Genomic DNA, 21940 nt, shown 5'->3' with positions numbered 1-21940 from the left:
GGTTCTATACACATGGTGTAGTGTTAGCAGAGGATCATGGGAGGACAGAGGCTCTGAGTCCAGCCGGACGGCCTGCAAGCTGCTTAACTGTACCACCAGATGCACTGCCTTCACCTGCACAGCGTCAACAAGTCATGGTTCACTACAGCATAATTAAGAACCCCAATATCACCACGACTGCCACAACTACAATGTTATTAACAACATGATTTTCACGATTGCCGTGACTACAACATTCCTAATCACATCCAGACCCCTTAACCAATCTCTCCCAACCTATCCCAACAACTAGGCTTGCTGCGATAGTCGGTGTTGACGGTGTTACGCGGCATCGCCCCTCACCGTCATTTATTTTTTAAAGTAATAAAAATCAGTTCAGTTAGAAAACAGACTCTGCAATCAAAAAGGTTTCCTCAATTCTATAGAATTATATATTAACCATCCCTGTTATACATTACCCCCCTTTGTTCATTAACACCTTGTTTTTTCACTTATTCCCATTTATTGTCCCTTATCGTCGCCATCTTCCTGATTCCTGTTTGTAATCTCTAACCTCCATTTCTTTTTTCCTATCTTTTGTTTTTTCAGTTAGTTCCTTGTTACACAATCTCCATCAGCACAATAAATACACATACAAACACATACAGGTGTAAAGGTAAACAACACCTTTGCCAAATTAGCTTCACTGGACACACACACACAAAAAAAAAACGATACTCTGCACACTCTCAATGCAAGTTTTGAGGTAAAGATGAGCCCTATAGCTTCACACCTCTATAGTGAACATGTCTTCACCATAACAGGGCTGATGAAGCTCCACAAATAACCGTTGAAAAACATCTTGCAACAAAATGAAATCAGCTAATTATGATTGATTCACAACTGTGACATCAAGAGGAGAACTAACACATTTCCAAAATTCAGTCCCACTTTATATCAAGTATATGTTTACTTTTTATATTAAGTTTCTTTATATGTAATAACATTTAAATTAATCATTTGATACAATGCAATTATTGTGTACATACATGTTTTTTCTATATTATATAAAAAAATCCCTGCATGCAATTACAGCTGTAATTACACTGTTGATAACCCTTCCTTTACACCTTAACCCATCCTTAACCCTACCATACCATCAAACCTGTCCATAACCTTATCCCACCTCAATAGCAGCACAACTGTTGTGCAATACAACATGATCACCCCAAATTCTTTATTTGTACAGAAATAAACCAAAAAAGTCCTTAAAATCTAACAAACTTTTTACATTAATTTGTTTGTATTTATATATAAATAATAATTACACACAGTACTCATACATATATTATGCAAACTCAAACTTTTATTTTGTATGCAATTAATCGCGATTAATCGTTTTTAATCGACAGCCCTACTTTTGTTGAACACTTAAGGAGAAATTTAGCTGAATGATCATGCTGCTCTTTTCCATACATTTAAAGTTCCATACATTTAAAGTTGACAGTTGAGAGTGAATCTCAAAAAACCCAGTGAATCCAACCCAAAATGTGACCTGGACACCTTTTCGTTACATTCAACCAGAAATTGATGTTGTCGAGCTACAAAATGACCAAAAAACACCATTAAAGTAGTCCATATGACTTGTGTGCTCTATTGCAATTCATCTGATGCCATGCAACCGTTCTGCATGAGAAACAGACTGACATTTAACTCATTAATCATTCAAAAATCATACAATGACTCAAGGGTGAGTAAATAATGACATCAGCTAATTATGATTGATTCACAACTGTGACATCAAGAGGAGAACTAACACATTTCCAAAATTCAGTCCCACTTTATATCAAGTATATGTTTACTTTTTATATTAAGTTTCTTTATATGTAATAACATTTAAATTAATCATTTGATACAATGCAATTATTGTGTACATACATGTTTTTTCTATATTATATAAAAAAAATCCTCAATAGCAGCACAACTGTTGTGCAATACAACATGATCACCCCAAATTCTTTATTTGTACAGAAATAAACCAAAAAAGTCCTTAAAATCTAACAAACTTTTTACTGCACAAACACACAGTGTGCAGATGAAGTTACTACAAAACACTGTAGTGTTTAGCCAAAATCCATCATTATGGCCTTAAAAATAGTACCTGTGCACATGATGTCCAAAAATTGCAGCATTCATCTATTATGCCCAAAAAAAATTGTGCATAACTAGGATTTCCACAAACCAGCTGTACGCACATATGATGCCTAAATACCATGCCATTAATGTCCAAAAATACTGCATGCATTTATTATGCTCAAAAATGCTGAATGGACAACAACAACAACAACAACAGATATCTCCCACAAGCTCAAAAATATTCTAGCTACAGCTAGAATATGGTGCCTGAATTTGATGAATACAAATTGATCCCCAAAACAACTGCCTAAAATCATTTTTGACTGTGATACCCAATGATAAATTGAAGCTTGTTTCTGCTACGGAATAAAAAATAAAATAAAATAAAATAAAGGTAATTGTAACCTCTTTATCTCACAATTCTGACTTTTTTTTACACCGATCAGGCATAACATTATGAGCACCTTCCTAATATTGTGTTGGTCTCCCTTTTGCTGCCAAAAACAGCCCTGACCCGTCGAGGCATGGACTCCTCTAGCCCCCTGAAGGTGTGCTGTGGGATCTGACACCAAGATGTTAGCAGCAGATCCTTTAAATCCTGTAAGTTGCGAGGTGGAGCCTCCATGGATCGGACTTGTTTGTTCAGCACATCCCACAGATGCTCGATTGGATTGAGATCTGGGGAATTTGGAGGCCAAGTCAACACCTCAAACTTGTTGTTGTGCTCCTTAAACCATTCCTGAACCATTTTTGCTTTGTGGCAGGAGCATTATCCTGCTGAAAGAGGCCACAGACACCAGGGAATGCCGTTTCCATGAAAGGGTGTACACGGTCTGCAACAATGCTTAGGTAGGTGGTACGTGTCAAAGTAACATCCACATGGACAACTGCCGTTGTTAAGACACAGTAAAGGTTTAAAAAATCCCAAGCGGGTTATAACTGGTGTGTTTTATGTCATAGATCAAAAAGTGAAAATATTTAGAGGCTTTGTTAACCACAGACCTTATTTCAGGCGATTTAGCAAAAACCCATTCAAAAAACCCATAGACTTTACGGTGTTGGAACCGGAAGCCCTAAAATGCTAACTCGCTTCCGGGTTTTGCCTACAAAAATGTGTCATCCCTGAGGTACTCTATTTCCAAGTAGTGGAAATGAGACATGATTGCTTAGTTTTAATAGGTTTTAAAAGTAACCACAATGCTAAAGATTAAAATTAAAGCAAAACAAACATGAACAGAAATGTTTGATCCGGGCTTGTTCAGTTTGGTATATGTAACATTTAAAAACTTGCAGAAATTGAGAAGAAATAATTAAAATTAAAAATGCGATTTATTTATAGTAAAGTTGATTCCTTTCTTTATATTTTATTATATATATATATATATATATATATATATGACCTTGAAGTACTCCAAAAGTAATCAGATTACATTACTTTCATATTGTGGTAATTGCATTACGTTACTGAATACCCTTTTTATGAAGTAATTTGCAACTGTAACAGAATACATTTTTAAAGTAACCCTCCCAAGCCTGAATATATCACACCCACTAACAGGAACCGTGATGAAGAGATAATCAGTGTTTTTCACTTCACCTGTCAGTGCTCATTAATGTTATGCCTGATCGGTGTATATAAAGTCAGAATTGCGATATATAAACTCATAATTACAAGAAAACAAGTCCAAACTGTGAAATATAAACATGCAATTGCAAGAAAAAAGTCATAATTGTGAGAAGTGTTTTTGTTTTTGATTGTATGGTGCAAGCTTCCATACACTGATCCTCAAAACATGCTCATTCCTGACTGTGATGTCCAATGATCCCCAAAATTGCAGTACAAGCCAGTGAAGGTAAAAGTTATGATGCCCAAAACAGCTCAAAGTGATGCTGAATAACGAAAAATAATGCTGCAAGCGCCAATAACGCTATAAAATGTTGCCCAGGTAGACACTAGTCAGTTCATTGGGATTCTTGATACAGCTTCAGTGTTTGCAGAAGTAAAAGTGCACGAGAGCTTACAGTGGGATGATCAAGGGCTCGTGCACATATCGCAGCACAACGAAAGCACGTGCACTGTAATGTTTTTATACATGCAAAAGACTGCGCCTTAGGTTTAATTCCAACCAATAACGTTATATTTTCATCAGAACTATGACCCAGTCATGCGTAATGACGCGTAATTAACACGTTAACTTCTTACTCCGAGACCTTATATAACCTGCCATGAGGTTAAAGAGAAGTGCGAGTATGCAGTAAAATATAAACTAATGTTTATGTAGTGCTAATAATGAACGAACCGTGACAGAAATATTGCATTCTACTTAAAAAAAAGTCGAGGTTATGAAACTTTAATGCAGCTCGCGGTGACTATAGCGAATTCATTATCAAGCTGCATTTACACATACAGCACAGTTCAGCACGTTTAGAGATCAAACAAGTCTTACTTACATGAAAAAGGCAGAAAAGCACATGTATGATGAAGCGAATATGGACGGCGCTGGGCAGTTTCTACATTCACTGTGACCTACTTTCCTCTCAATCTAATAACTAGCGGGCCACTAACCTACTTACTGAGCCAATGATGTTTCAGTGCAGATAAAGCGATGACCCCTTTGTCCAATCAGAAAAAGTTCGATGAATCTAACAGCCAATGAGAAAACACGGGGAAAGAGCGTTGTTTACAACAACCGTAAACAAAGGTTTTGTGGTGGATTCCGAAACAGCGCTGCGTTGTTTGTGTGGGTTAGGCTAATTATTAGTAATTATTAGTAATCAAACACTAAGAACTATAAGTGTGCGGTTATCGTTTTTACAGTTTACATTAGTCATTCCACAAAATTGGCTTTATTTGTTTTTGTCCCTCATGAAGTGACTTGGATAATGAAACGCTGCCTCTAACTTTTGCTATCAGTATTAAAGGGTTAGTTCACCCAAAAAATTAAAATAATGTCATTTATTACTCAACCTTATGTCGTTCCACACCCGTAAGAATTCATTCATCTTCGGAACAATTATGACATTTCCTCTCATATTTAAATCAGTTCATGTGAGTACAGTGGTTCAATATTAATATTATAAAGTGACGAGAATATTTTTAGTGCGCCAAAAAAAACAAAATAATGACTTATAGTGATGGCCGATTTCAAAACACTGCTTCATTAAGCATCGGAGCATAATGAATCAGTGTATCGAATCATGATTCGGATCGCGTGTCAAACCACTAAACTGCTGAAATCACGTGACTTTGGCGCTCTGAACCGCTGATTCGACACGATGATTCATAACGTTTCGAAGCTTCATGAAGCAGTGTTTTGAAATCGGCCATATAAGTCATTATTTAAATTTTTTTTGGCGCACCAACAATATTCTCGTCGCGTTATAATATTAATATTGAACCACTGTACTCACATGAACTGATTTAAATATGTTTTTAGTACATTAATGGATCTTGAGAGAAGAAATGTCATTGCTGGCTATGCAGGCCTCACAGAGCCATCGGATTTCAACTAAAATATCTTAATTTGTGTTCAGAAGATCAACGAAGGACTTACGGGTGTGGAACGACATGAGGGTATAAATGAGTAATAAATGACATTATTTTCATTTTTGGGTGAACTAACCCTTTAAGCAGACATTTATTTCTTAACATATCAACAAAATCCACATTTATTTATTTATTAAATGTATATGAATTTAAATTATTTATAGACATTTATTCATTCCTAATAAGTCTCATCTTCATGGTTTGTCCCCAGCGATGTGTTTGTTTCTGATTAACTAATATGGACATTTTGATAAATTTATATATAAATTAAAAAATATATAAATTGAACAAAAACGATAAATTAATATAAACGGGATAAATTGAATAAAAACTTACACATGTTAACCACTGGAGAGCGCCAAAACATAACAGTGGCATTTGGTGCCTCAGGTTTCAGTTTCTAGAACTAGTAATTCAGGTTGAATTTAGGAGCTAAAAACCCCCCAAAATTAAAATAATATCATTAAATTAGATAAATAATGTCATCTCTGTATTTGTATTACCACTTGTAGTACACTATGGGTTCAAATGAACTATAAGTTGTATCTAAATATATTTTTTAAATACAGAGATAGTATATTGAAAACACATTTTAGTTCATATTTCATGGTGTCTCAAAATAGCACAGTTGAGTACACTTAGATGTTCTTAAGATTGTCTGAAGAAGAATTTTTAATATATTAAGTACAAAATACAGCACTTTTAGTACATTATAGAAATTTACATTGACATTATTTAATATTTAATTTTTGGGTCAACTAACCTTTCAACAACTTGCAGAGCTCTTACTTGTACCACCTGACTGCTGCAGATTCATTTCATGTTGCAGTAATATAAATGGCAAGATGCTGTACTGAAAATGGGCTCTGTTCAACTTTGTTTTAGTCTGACCCTAAAGGATGGAAACTAGCCTGTGGGACATTTCAAATGTATTTAGAGGGCAGCCTGATCCATTGGTCCATTAGGATGGCAGAATCCTCTTGGGATTTCTGAATTCCCAGTGAACATTGCAAATAAACTGTTGCCTCCTGCAGGGATTAGAGTAGTCTTAGGAGTTAGTCATCTATTCTTTTTTATTTGTTTTCTTTTAGACTGGTCATAACTTTTTTTTTTTTAAGTCAGTTACATGCATAATATATTATATATTTTTTAAATAATATTTCCAAAACTGATTACCTCTTGGCTAACTGCTAGTTGGTCAGACTGGTTGTTACACTGTAAAGCCAGTTGCATAAACACAGTCACAATGTTAAGACTGATGTTACTTAAGAATTCAGTTAAGGGGTAATCATCTGTCCTACTTTTCGCATTTAAATTAGACCAATCTACGATTTTATGTAACAAACCTGAAAAACTAATGACCAGTCTAACTTGTAAGACTAGTCTAAGCAATTTATGCAAGCCAACTGACATGAAATAAAAGTCTGAAAAAAATCTTTTTTTTAAAAAAATGAAACAGATGATTTAATCTTCATACAAAATCCAAAAAAGACTCATATTTTATACATTAGGCTTTTATATCTCATTTAATATGCTATAGGAGAATATGGAGCTGATACTCAGGGATGAAAAGAAAAACACCTAAAGCCGCTTTTCACAGAAAATTTAACAGAAAATTACCCGGAACGATCTGTCCCAGGAACTTTTTTCCCAGTAATTTTTCCCCCAGACCTGTTGCTGTCTGCATTTCCATCGCAGTCTAAAAGGATTAGTTCACTTCAGAATTCAAATTTCCTGATAATTTACTCACCACCATGTCATCCAAGATGTATATGTCTTTCCTTCATCAGTTGAAAAGAAATTAAGGTTTTTGAGGAAAACATTCCAGGATTTTTTTCTCCATATAGTGGACTTCACTGGGGTTCAAGGTCCAAATGTCAGTTTCAGTGCAGCTTCAAAGAGCTCTACACGATCCTAGACAAGGAATAAGGGCCTAATCTAGAGAAACCATCGGCCATTTAAAAAAAAAAAAAAAGGTTAACTTTTTAACCAAATGCTCATCTTGCACTGCTCTGCGATCCGCCATGCATCACATTAGAAAGGTCATGCAGTATATGGTATAGGGCAAAAAACTGCATCTCATTTTCTCCTCCAACCTCAAAATTGTCAAACATAGTTGTTATACCATTTTTTTTTTTTGTAAAGGCCGTTTGCACATTCACTTTGTAGACACTGGATCGATACTTCTGCCTACATCACACGTGACCTTTCCAACGTGATTACATTAAAATCCTGGAATGTTTTCCTTAAAAACCTTAATTTCTTTTCGACTGAAGAAATAAAGACATGAACATCTTGGATGAAATTATCAGGACATTTTCATTCAGAAGTGAACTAATCCTTCTAAAGTACCGTGAAGATTATGCACTAGACCGGTGACGTAGGACTCCGCATGACTGTCCAGTTCCCGCTGGATTTCGTCCTCCACATATAAGCTTAATAAAGCCTGCACCTCGTCGTCGGTCCATCTGTCGTATTTTTTAAACTCCATTTATGATTCAAATAGCAAACAACTCTTACTGCACGCACCACAACAGACTTTGAAAAATAGTGGTTGAAATAAAATGCTGCGTGAACTCAACCAATCAGCATGTTCAGCGCCCAAGTCCCACCCCCAAACGTTTCTGAACTTTGCCAAAAAGTACTACTGCAAGAGCAGGGACTTTCTGAGGGGGAATTTTTTACCCGGAACTTCATTTAGAAACACACCGAGTACCACCCAGAAGTCCCTAGTTCCTGGGGAAAGTTCCTAAAAGCAGCTTTAGTTTTGTTCAAAGGCCCAAACTGAGCAAAAATGCATTGCAATTTGGTGCAGCTGCTGATATTTATATGGTAAAATATGAAGATGAAATTCTAATAACTGTAATGTAAATCAATGAGATCTTTATAACAGTATAGCACACACAAAATATCAGTCGTAACTCTATATCTCTCAATACCATGTATTAATATATATATTTAAATGCTTAGTTTTATGATCAAAGCTCTGTAATTTTTATTGTGAGAGGCAAAACAGTATAATGCATTGCAATATGATGATAAATAATAAACATTCCTCAAAAGCCTGATGGATCATATTTGATACTCACATTTTAACATGATTTTAAATGAAGTTTAAAAGTTGAAATATTACTAACAATATAACATTTACTTTATAAAAATCAAAAGATTCCACATGTACAAAGATCTGAAGGGGGACGTTTTTAGAATGATACTAACATTTTTAACTGCTAAAAAGTATCAACTATCAATCAGATGACAGAAGGCATGTAGCAGATTATCGCTTTTATATAGATTTCAAATCTAAACACTTATAATAGGCTTACCATTGAGAATTAGGGTAAGACAAAAACAACACTGACATACTGTACCAACTGCAACCTGTACAAAGACATGAAGCCTTTTGCAGTCTTCTGAAAACCTGTCAAGGTTTCACAAACGAAACTGTTGCGCTGCTTTAAACGGCAATGTCACGGCTGAAGGAAAACGTTTGAAATGGCTCTCTTGTTTCAGTCACTTTCTGGCCATTCTGTGTGGTGATGTTTGCTTGGCGCAGCGTGTGATGGCTTGGTGACAGCTCCTTTTCAAGGAACAGAAAAGAAAAGTGATTGGTGAGCAAACACAGCCTTTATTGTGAGGCATGAAGACGGCTTAAAGAGAGGGAGGATATCCACTAGCAGAGCTGTGTTTGAATAAACACTTTTTCCTGAAAAATGTGTGACATGACAAACACGTGAAGTTCAAATGGTTCACACGTCACATGCGAACAGTAAAACGCAGAGTTGCTAAACAGCAATGAAACAAAGCAATCGTTGGCTAATATGTCAAGGTTTCTAGTGTAAATGCTTCTTCTGGAGAGTCAAAGGCCACCGCTGACAGAACTTTGAAGCAGACAAACAAACATGCAGACAAGTGGATGAGGAATGAGCCAGAGGAATGTACTCTGGATGGCAAACTTCCCAGCCTTATTGAGTAAGCTTTTCACGGAGAAAGCCCTCCTGATATATGATTCCTAGAGCATTTCATTTTCTTTATTGACAGTGCAAACAAAAATTAAGATAAAAATCTATCTATCTATCTATCTATCTATCTATCTATCTATCTATCTATCTATCTATCTATCTATCTATCTATCTATCTATCTATCTATCTATCTATCTATCTATCTATCTATCTATCAAATACACCCTTCACATATCAGTCATCTAAAATCCTGAAGATACACCATACTCAATTATGTTCTTTTTCAAAAAATATTATAGCATTTTCCTTGGAGGTTGATTTTGACACTTCCTTGTCATCTCCTCACAGGTATTTGTTTAACAAAAGCAAGTTGCACATCCCGTATTGCATAAGTATGTATGGATGAAGGTTTATTATTGCCGTATGAAACCAGCATATAATGGAACGGAGCTCATGACATCTTATTTTTCATCCCCACTTCAGAAGAAACACAATCCTTACAAATTGGGATATAAAAGGAATTACTGAGACCAATATCATTTCTGCTTTGGAGGAAGAACAGTATCACATTCTGTGACCTTGTTAGGAGATACATGCATAAAGTGTTTCTACCGGCATATTTTAAACAAAGCAGAAACTAGCTGAGAACCAGCTTTGAGAAACTAGCTCTGAGAAAAAAGAAACAATGAAGCAAAACTGGGTGTCTCTCTCTCTCTCTCACACACACACACACACACACAAACATTTGGTGCTGTGGGCTGTGCTTAAGCTATGCCTCTTTTATACCAACTTTCCCATGCGCATAAGGTAGTTGGTACTCCAGATGAAGCGTCAGTGTTCTCCACACGAGTTCTCATCGGTGAATCAGTGAGGTCAGCTGGAATCTCGAGGGTCCTCTCAGAGAAATTCCCCATTGGTTTTTGTTAATGAGTGTGTCTCAAGGCAGTAATGAGAGAAGCACATGCATGCCATCTGAAATGGTTACCAAGTAATTATTTCCCTACCACCAACCCTGTAGAAAAAACAGTATGATCTGAGTTCAGTGTTGTAGAGTTCATATGCATGGCAGTGTTAGATTGACTCTGATATTGCATCTCGATTACACTTAACACGGGCAAGTTTGCTGGGCATGATGGCGTTCAGACTGCAGGCAAAAGTTGTTTTTTTTTTTTTTTTGCTCATATGTCAAAAACCTGGGTACATCTAAAACACCTGAATATCAGCAACTCAAAGTGTTTGATGTAATCAGTAATAAAAAAAAAAAAAAAAAAAACCCTAATAATCAACATACTGTAACTACAAGCTGTGCTTTAGTTCACTGGCACAGTAAGAGGCTATTTACACAGGACGCAAATTTGCATTCAGAAAAAAAAAAAAGTGAATTGGAATATACATGTCTTTGACACATTTTTAAATTTCAAAGTTCAATGCATATTTTCTTTTAAAGAAACGAGAGTCAATTCAATGCTGGATTTGCACAAAAGATGAACATGACGGCACATGCTAGTGGATGAGTTGAATCAACTCCACAGCAACTACATAAATGTATCCGCTAACATTCAGAAACGTCTAAACGTTGTAACTTCTTCCTGAGTCTCTCCATCAGTGTCGACTCCGGTTTGAACAATGTAAGGCTGAACACCGTTACTGACAATCCTCATTTTGTCTGCGTGAGATTCTCCAGCTTTGTTGTTGTTGAGCTGTTAAAGCTCCGCCCTCTTCTGGAAAGGGGGCAGGAGCAGCAGCTCATTTGCATTTAAAGGGACACACACAAAAACGGTGTGTTTTTGCTCACACCTAAATAGGGGCAAATTTGACAAGCTATAATAAATGATCTTTGAGCTGAAACTTCACAGACATATTCTGGAGACACCAGAGACTTGTAATATGGGCATAATATGTCCCCTTTAAAGCCAACACTCTTAGCTGAATTTCAGTTATAATACACTAAACTACGGAGCCACTAAAGGGACACGGTGATGAAAAAAAAAAATGAGATAAGAGGTAAAATACGTCAATGCTTTTGCATTTTCTCGCAATTTTTTTTTTTTGCATTCCTCCGAAAAACCTTGCATTCACAAAACTTTTGTTATGGAAATAATATGGGCTTGGAGGAAAAACTATATAAAATGCAATGTGGTTTTGCAAGCGAACACAAAGTTTCTTGGTTGGAATGCAATAGTTTTGTGAGAGAATGCATAAGCACTGAAATATAATTTGTCCTCCCAATTCATATCTTCATGTCCCCTAAGGAGCTCCGTACTAAACTGCAATTGCACTGCAGTATAACACTTAATCATTATAAGTTTGAAGCATTTTCACAGCAATACTTTATTTACTACTGTACATAAAACTGCAATCATATTACAGCTGTTCGTTTTTGTATTTACGCTTCTGCAGCATAAATAAGTCTCTAAATATAAAACATGCATTTTCTCTTGTAGTTAGTCACTCATATTTAATGTAATTTTGTTCCCCTTCCTTGTCAAGTAACATCAGTCCATTCCAGACAATATAATAGCCTTTGCTAATTTGTGGAATGTGTCACTTTTCTGTGTCGTGTTGCTAACCCGCTGCTGTGTCACTAATACAGCCGGGCACTGAAGAGGGCTGCTTTTCATGAACACCCTTCCCAAACCACCAGAGTCCTACAGGGGGCCAATCAGCAATGGCAATGGGCTGACCTGCTCAAGTACACTTCACCCGAATCAGTGACTGTTACGGGGCCCTTAGAGCCGGAGGCAGGAGGCTTTCCGAACGCTTTGTTTCTGAGAGCAGAAAGATCAGAGGCCCACTGTGGAGACACGGCAAAGTGTCCTTAGGAATTATGCTGGGCTCCACCTCATTAGACGTCGCTGTATGAAAGTAATGACAGGTGTACCAGGCCCGTGGGGCCCTGCTGTGGACTTTGACCCCATTCACAGTGTGGGACAGCACAGTCTCCAACACGGTAGATTTCCACCTTTGTAAAATGGCAGCTTGTGTTTCCCATGGAGGGCAACATTACAGGGCACTAAAATTCATCAGAACCATGGGCGTAGGTTTAGGGGGGGACGCTAGTCCTATCAATATTTTGAGATGACAAATTTGTCCTCACCAATATTTAGCAAGCTCCTTTGAACTGCTATTTGGATCTTTGCATTGGTTTTTGGATCGATTCTAACGGCCATGAGTCAGGACGACGACAGTACAAGAAACGCCGTAATTTGATTGGCGGCGAGGTATCCGACAGGCTACACGCGCGGGCCGGGACTACTTTTGTGCTTGCACTAGCAGCGAGCGGTTGGTGTGTGTGCGTGCGCGCGCGCATGTTGACGACGCCGACGGTAAGTTACCAGGGCTGTCTCTCTGCCACATACAAAGGCCAGAGTAAAAAACATTTTAATATTCCGGGTTTTTTTTGCCCCTCTTTGTACTTTGTAGATGCCACCCAAAAAGAAGAAAGGGGACATAAGAAGCAACCTATTGACTAAAGATGAAAATAAAGCATCCAACTGAAGCCCAAAAATGAAAGCAGAAGATCATAGAAAATAGGCTAGTGCTAAATTACAAAAAGGGGAAAAATTTTCAGTCTTTGCTGAGACATTATTATTATTAGGCTATTATTAGTATTATTATTATTATATATTGCCCAAGCGTATTTATCCCATCGCCAGCTCTGCTAATGGTCAGCTACCGGGACTTTTCCATGCCTAGCCAATAAGTCTAGAGTTGTTTCTTTATTTTATTTTTTTTTACTATACATGAATTATCATGATGCACCGATCGAAATTAGCCTACTGAAAATATATTGTTAGACCAGCTAAAATAGCCTATATTGTAAGACCAAAAATATCGTATCGATAAATTAAGTAATAAAGACATGTAATAAAGTAATAAAGAAATTTATAAAAAATAAATAAATAAATAAATAAATAAATAAAAAGGAAAGAAAGACGGCTATTGCTTCAGTCTTATTCAAAGGCCGCGGAAACATGGGTTAATTTGTTACGCAATCCATTCCACACGCGACGTTCTTGGTTTTCTTCCCATTTATTAAATATAGGCAATTGGTTGATGAAACATTGATTGAAATTAAGATACAATTTCTACAAAACGAAATTCACTTTAAAGAAAGACTTACTATAAAACAAAACTTAATGAAGTGGTCAAACTCAAGTCTGACCCGCTGCATATCTCCCAACATTGCGCATCCGTCATGCTATTCAATTATCATAATCATCGAGATGAAATTAAATAATAATAATAATAAGCTATAGCCCACTATAAATATTAAACTAAATTTGCTACATTTTATCCCTCTGGCCGACGAACGCGCCGGCGCTTTCTGATGGATTTTTTCCTCATGACAGCTGAAACAACTGAAACAGGCCTTCCCTCATTTTTGGCGATAGCCTATAGACTAGTGCAAGACTACAATGGTCTACTTTTATTTGTGTACGCTCACAATAACAACAAACCATTGTACTTTTGTAAAATAAAATAAATAAATGAAAAAAACTGCGTGCGCTTTCAGCTGTCTCTCTGCTAGAATTTTTCTGGAACGTCTCAGAAATTTTACTTAAACTCATAGAATAATTGTACCTAAAATAAAAAAAAAATAAAAAATTCGATAAGAAATTCATAGGTCTGGTTTAAATAAGGCGACCAATCCGCTGGAACGTGTTGTTTCTGAAATCATGGCCAGTGCTCGTTGCTGCCGTTATCAGTTCTCTTGGCGCTCGTGCACACGCGCAGTTTTCACACAGACTATCGAGCGTTTCGTTCTGGTAAAAGCACAAAACAAAATGCACACAACGTGTCCTTGCTCTTGATGTACAATCACTGATAAACACCTTTAGTTTTAATGAGTAAATTAGCCTATAGTTCTTCCTGCCTGTCGGTATTTAGTCTGTGATATCAAATCACTAAACATTATAGCATATATAGGCCTACTAGCCAAATATTATTCAATAATAACATCAAATGTTATTAACCTTTATTTTTTTAATCAAACCAGTTTCAGAACGTTTATAATACAGAAACCAACAGAAACGTTAAAATACCGATTCTGCTCGGAGTGGAGTGATTTAATTTTTTTTTTCGTTTTTAAGCCCTGGTATAAACTTTAGTAAAATGTTGATAAATTGTGCAGTCTTATACTGGTATCCCAGATTTCAATATTTGGTGGTTTAAATGCCTGCTTGAGGTCTCTGTGAAAGTTTTAAAGCAGTTTTAAAGCAGTCTTATGTGCCGCTTTCAGACCGGTCACATCCGTGACGGAAAACTGTCACATCAGTAACGTTGTTTTTTCCTCATTTATGCGAACACGAAAAATGAAATAAAATTATAATTTTTTGCTCTGTGGAGAGCCAACCCTTCTTCATTAGGTGGGCAGTTTTACTTTTGGTTTGTGCAATGTAATTCTCCACCAAAGCTGAGACCAAACCTACGCCCATGATCAGAACAAAAGAAGTGAATGACAAATTTGATATTGAACGCATTCCATGCACACACTTGAATAAAAAGCATCAGACAAGGGTTGTTAAGAGGATAGTTCACCCAAAAATGAAAATTTGCTGTTAATATCCTCACCCTCAGCCCCATTCAAATTGTAGGTGTCTTTTTTTCTTCTTCAGTAGAAAAGTAAAGAAGATTTTTAGCTGAAACTGTGGTCCGTGGTGATTTCTAAAATGCAAGTCAATGGGTGTCTTCACTTTGAGGGTCAAAAAAACATATACAGGCAAAAAAAAAAATCAATACCTGCGCCTGACAATACACTGAGGTCTTATGAAGCTAAATGATCAGTCCGTGCAAGAAACTGAACATTATTTACAACATTATTACCTGTAATCCACAGCCTCAGCAAACAGTCCTTCAGTCTGGAGCGCGAGCTTCCTGATGCATAATGACGTATGCTCGGGAACTCACGTTTATAACAGAGAGGAAGGATGTGTGTGTTTTATCGTTTATCAAAATCATACTTACTTGTGCTTGATACAGCATCCTATAGGGGCTTTTCTAACCAGAGGAACCTTTTCATAGCTCCTAGAACTATTTGTGGAAGTACCCACTTTTTGCCGTGTTCGCATCGCAGGAAATAGGTACGATTTTAGTTCTGTGAACCCCTTTTGGGGAAACTAAATTAGCTCCTACTTCAGAGTAGGGTCTAATCAGCACAATATAAACTATCAGTGATGTAAACGTACGCTGATTGGCCGAACGCACGCAAAACAGCAACACCAGCCATTTTTTTAAAAAGCCGTGTACACACACAGTTTATAGCCTATGTATTTACTCCACAAACTAACTCTATGAACATGTAAAACAGTGATAGATGGACCTCTCAACCTTTACGATAAGGAGAAAATCCAATGCAACTTTTGACAAGTATAAATGTGACAAGTACAAATGTACTTCTGCTCATCTAGCGACATTGGGCATCAACTACACGGCAAAACGCAAACACTTTTTCATATACTGTTTACTTTCTTTGTATAACAGTTCTATCTAATAATGTATTAAACAGGACTATTAAACAGACCATTAACTAATGGAGAATAGGAGTGCTGTGTGCTCAGGCTCTGGCGTTCTCAGTGCCATCAAAATAAAAGTCACAACAACAAGCGTCACTTCAGAGTTCCTACTGGCGGTGCGAATGCAACCAGGAAAACGGCCCTAGGGGAACATTAGTTCTCAGGGAACCACCCTGGTGGCAAGTTCCTATAACTACCCAGTGCAAAAGCCCCTTATGCAAGATCTTAATTGGGAAGATTGGCTTTTCACAGATTCTCAATGTTTGAGCTCCCGCACATACAACATAATGTGTCAGGAATGTGCTCCAGAATGGAAAACCGTTTGCCGAGGCTGAGGATTACGGGTAATTATGTTGTAAATAATGTTCAGTTTCTTGCACAGACCAATTGTTTCACTTCATAAGACCTCAATGTATCATCAGGAGCCACGGGTATTAATTTTGTTAATATGTTTTTTTGACTCTCAAAGTGACGGCAGCCATTGACTTACATTATACAAATCACCAAGGACCACGGTTTCAGCTAAAAATCTTCCTTATTGTTCAACTAAAGAAAAAACGTCATCTACATCTTGGATGCCTGAGGGTGAGTAAATTAACAGCAAATTTTAATTTCTGGGTGAACTATCCCTTTAAAGTTTTTTTGTTTGTTTGTTTAACAAAACTCAATCTTAATCGTTAATGTCAGGGATTGTTCGCTTGATCTGAAGCTGAACAGTGAATGAACGCTGAAGTGCTTTGCTGATGGGTTAATTAACTAACATGCTAGTCAGAATGTAAATCGAATTCTAAATATGCTCTTTTTGGAACAACGTGCTTAAACACAGACAATGAATAACTAAAACATTAACAATTCACTACATTGTATTACAAATGTACTCATTACAATGTTATATCATGCAGTTATTAAGTTGTTCTGGGGGTTTGGGGCATGCTGATGCTTACTGACCCATTAAAGGGCCAATCCTCATTTTAGCTCAGCCATTTAGAAAAGTAATTTAGCACACCTCTCCTCTACTCCCATAGATGAGATTCACACCAAAGTTTAATACTTAGGGTTAAGGATTTGTTTAAATAATAATTCCTGCCTGAAGAAGCTGTCTTAATGACTGCAATGTAGTCAATGCCATTGTTACTAACATGTTTCTATCTCAGGGATTATGTATTCAGTATTTATTGGCTTAACAGGCTCTTACCTGAGGCTAGTTAGAGTACTCTTAAAATGCATGATCCTTTGCAGGTTGTCAAAGAGAAAAATTCTGCCTGAACGTAACGTCTATGAGAAGATCTCCCCTCATGTGAGTCAATGCCTAACTGTGAGTTACTCCACAGTCCCCACATTTCATCCTGTCATCCTCAGTTTGCCTCCATCCAAAGAAAGGCAACAGTAGAGTCAAGAGCCGGCATGCAAGTCACAACAGGGATGGGCCCCAGTCAAAACAAACAATGCCCATTGTGAGAAATGACTGGTTTCAGCAGCAGCATTAAGCCCCACGGTTTATGTGTTAACTAGGTAATTCGTCATCACAGCCACAGAGATATTAACATCTTCTGCAGACAATCTGAGTGGTGCCTACAAAAGTCACATGAAAAGCCAGGGCTATTCAGTTGCTAAAATGTTTTGACTGGTTTTTAGCATGTAACTGTGTATTTTATGGATGGTTGCTAGGATATTGCTAGAGTAAGCAATTGCTAGACTGCTCTGGTTTGATAGCTAGGTGGTAGAAAAATTATATTAGGCCTAATATTAATCAAAAATAACACTTTTCCCTACAAACCTGTTCTATTTTGGTATTAAACTGTCATACACTTAAACTGAATCCACAGTATGTGTTAAAAGAAACATTTAGGGCACAGAAATTCAGGCATTTGTGCTGGGCAGTCCTTATAACACTGTCCTGTAGATTTCAGATTTATTGTTAATTATGGACTCAAGCACCCAAAAAACACAAGATATTCTCCAGTCATTGTAACCATTTAAAAACGGAGTGTCTATTTACACTAGCTCTGCCCACAAATGGTTGGGCCACTCAAGTTTTAAAAAAGACACACAATATTCAATGTCTTCAGTGGTGCAGCAGTAGCAAGTAAAGATTGCAAACCTGGCTTTTAACACGTTCGACGCGGGTTCATATTTGCCTTTTGCCGAGCTCGCATTTATTTTCAATAAAAATGAAAATAATGTTTTAAAAGTGGAAATAAACTGCAAACAAGTGTTTAATAATATTAAAGGTGCCATCGAATGTTTTTTTACAAGATGTAATATAAGTTTAAGGTGTCCCCTGAATGTGTCTGTATATTCATTTTTTTAACTGCCTATTTTGGGGCATAATTAGAAATGCACCGATTCAGGGCTGCTGCCCCTTTAGATCTCGTGCTCACCGATTTACAAATATCACTAAAAATATCATGATATCATGTCAGTTATTATCGCTCCATCTGCCATTTTTCACTATTGTTCTTGCTTGCTTACCTAGTCTGATGATTCAGCTGTGCACAGATCCAGACGTTAATACTGGCTGCCCTTGTGTAATGCCTTGAACAATATGCAAATATTGGGGGCGTACATATTAATGATCCCGACTGTTACGTAACAGTCAGTGTTATGTTGAGATTCGCCTGTTCTTCAGAGGTCTTTTAAACAAATGAGATTTATATAAGAAGGAGGAAACAATGGAGTTTGAAACTCACTGTATGTCATTTCCATGTACCAAACTCTTGTTATTCAACTATGCCAAGGAAAATTAAATTTTCAATTCGATGGCACCTTTAAACGTGTTTACTGGGTAGGGTTAAGAGAGGTGTATGGGAAGGTTTTTATTCTCCCATTTAATAATTTAAATAAAATTATTATAATATAATAATTTTTAATAAATTTAACTATGATATTATTACATCCTGTTAATGTACAAAAATGCAAAAAGTATCTGCAAATAAAGTATACACTTATTGCAAAGAACTGATATTTTTACATGGTGTAAATAGCATCAGTCGCTTTTTGCTTAGTGCAAATAGCTTATGCCACTAAAAAATTCCTTGCAGCTTTCAGATAAAACTTTCTTCTTGTTTTTATAGTTCATTTAAGGCTGTTTCTATGGCGTTATTTTAATGACAAATGTCAAGAGTGCATCCATGTAATGCGCAAGCACGAATATCTCACTCTCAAACCTCTTTCGCTCTTGCACAAAACTGGACACATGCCCTCACATATACCGTGGTATATTTGACGTCTCTGCTCTTGCTCAGATATAACGTGCGTACTCAAACTTTGTCCTGTGCACTTGCAAATCTCTACAAGCTCTTTCTCTAGAATTATCTTCTCTCCTGGATTTAATGTAGCTAAAATCTTTCATCCACCAGACTTTCATGATTAACTGATGAAACACCTTTAAATTGTAAAGAAACTACACATTCCTCTTTGTTTCATGAGATGGCATTTTCAAGCTGATTTTAGTCAGACAGTTCTCTGGTTATTTATTGTATTATTTAATGGTTGTTTGAGTTAAGTGCTTATTGTATAGGTATTTGTTGAATTATTTTATTTTAAGTGTCTATTATTATAAGGGGGTGCCTATGGTCAGAGTTAAGATAAAATATTTGACATTTTTTTAAATTACACTTGACACATGTCAAAACCTGTGCATGATCTACCCATGTGTTCCTCAGCAATTTAAATGAGTTCAGTTGTGTTAAAAAGGATAAGACTGAGAAGAAATTAGAGCTTTATAGTGAAATAAATACATGTTATGTGTCACTCTTAAAAATAAAGGTTCCAAAAATGTGATTTTGAAGGACTGTTTTGCGTTCCCTGGAAAACCTTATTTTCTTCTTAGTGCAAAGAACATTATCCACATTTTTTAACTTTTTTTTTCTGCTGTTAAGCACCTTTTGAGCAATGGAAAGGTTCCATGGATGTGAAAGGTTCGCATTGCACTTACTGATCAAATCTGTCAAACTAATGGCAGCTGGTTGATTTCCTCTGGTCTGAAAGGTAAATGTAACTTCGAAGCCTGCTGTTGAATAAAGAGTTCAACCTTTATTTTGCCAAGCTTGTGTTGAATTGGAATAATCCTCTCGGTGACCCCAGTGACCCGGTTCTCATTCTGGAAATGTCAGCAAATCATGTGCTGACATGGGAACAGAGAGGAATGCCAGGTATGAACATGTTTCGGAAGTTGCTCAGTGTGGGTGTTTTGTCTGTGTCCACAGATGTGTGTCTGAAGGAGTGCTGGAGACCGTGCCCTCATATTAAGCTTAACCTTACTCAATAACAGTTGTAAAAGAGCCTGCAAACACATTTACAAGTATGGTTACATGCTGCTGTGAAATACATCATAAAATAAAATAGAATAAAATAAAAGATTTAAAAATACAAAGAAATTATTTAAAACAGTTCATATTATTAATGCATTTTTTATTTCATTTTATTTCACACTCTCTAAAGCATCAGTGTAAATCATAAAAAAAAAACTAAAGACAGATGTCATATTGAGTAATATACAAAAAATTAAACTAAATCAGCAACTAATAATGTTCATTATATAAATAAATAAAAATATTAAACAAGACTTTAAAAGGTCCATTCACACCAAAGATTATAACTAGGCCTATAAAGATAACGATAAAGAGATATAGTTCGAAAAAACTTTATCAATATTAAAGAATATCGGAGTTCACACCACAGCTTTAATGATAACAGCTTAGAGAAACAATATCGTTGGAATCCCTTTCAGAACAATTTCATCCAGCTGACAAACAATAACATTAACAGCCAATTAGAATCCATCCTGCTGTAAAGAACTTGAGCATTAAAAGTGACAGACAAGCGCGCGCTTAAAGGATTAGTTCACTTTCAAATAAAAATTACTAAGATATACTCACCCTCAAGCCATCCTTTGACTTTCTTCTTTCTGATGAACACAATCGGAGATATATATAAGGTGCCCTAGATTGTTTTTTTACAAGATGTAATATAAGTCCTAGGTTTCCCCTGAATGTGTCTGAAATTTCAGCTCAAAATACCCCATAGATTTTTTTTAAATAATTTTTTGGTAACACTTTACATTAAGGTTCCCTTTGTAAAGGGTTTATAAAGGTGTTTGTTAATGAGTAATAAGTCATTTACAAATGCATTATAAATCATTAATAATGCAGTTATAACTGCATGAATAAAAAGGCGACTTTAATGCAATACCTGCCAAATAGTGAGCCGTTTTTAACTCACATGTTATAAATGCTTAATAAATGTATTTATTAACATATTTAACTCAAAACCAGATTTCTGGTTTATTTTATGATGCAGCAAAAATTGACCATCATAATTAGACTGAAGGTTGTTGTATTTGTGCTTTCTTATTAATATCTCATGACTGCCACTTGTCTTACTATGTTGCTTACCAGAAGTTTTTGTCTTACCCATGATACTCTCCAAAAAGGTCATGATGCCTCTCCACAGCAGTGTATAAAAACAAAATTATTGTTTTTTTAAAGACAAAATTCCAACTTTATTTTGAAAATATAACAAAAGATAATAACCATAACTTGATTAGATATTAAAGTCTGCGTGAACCGGAAGTTGCAAACGACTCTTCTCCAGTGTTGTGACGTATTTCCAAGTGAAACAGAATATTGAATAGAGAGCAGAGTTTTACTTTAGTGCTCCTCCTTTCCATCTCTCGCACTCCTCCTCTCCATATCTCACTCATAGCAGACGAACGGTTGCAGAAGAGTGCTTTACACGTTTTCAACCCAAGCCGTCAAACTGACGTTATCAGAGAAGGAACGCCATTCCAGACCAGAAG

General features: G+C 36.4%; 1 protein-coding gene across 5 annotated transcripts in view; it reads right to left on the bottom strand.

Annotated features, from left to right (window-relative positions):
* The window catches only part of bmal1b (basic helix-loop-helix ARNT like 1b), a 30354-nt gene extending 25663 nt beyond the window's left edge, over positions 1-4691 (bottom strand). For 4 of the 5 annotated variants that reach the window (XM_067400168.1, XM_067400169.1, XM_067400170.1 and 1 more), the window contains exon 1: positions 4567-4636. In XM_067400168.1, the coding sequence (XP_067256269.1) occupies positions 4567-4589 (23 nt within the window). In that variant the 5' untranslated portion in view covers positions 4590-4636. Of the gene's footprint in view, positions 1-4566 lie in introns of all 5 variants that reach the window. The other variant, XM_067400173.1, reaches the window with a different exon arrangement.
* Positions 4692-21940: the final 17249 nt, after the last annotated feature.

The sequence above is a fragment of the Chanodichthys erythropterus genome, chromosome 11 (genome assembly GCF_024489055.1).
Source record: "Chanodichthys erythropterus isolate Z2021 chromosome 11, ASM2448905v1, whole genome shotgun sequence".
Lineage (NCBI taxonomy): Eukaryota > Metazoa > Chordata > Actinopteri > Cypriniformes > Xenocyprididae > Chanodichthys > Chanodichthys erythropterus.
This window is presented reverse-complemented; position numbering and strand designations above follow the sequence as displayed.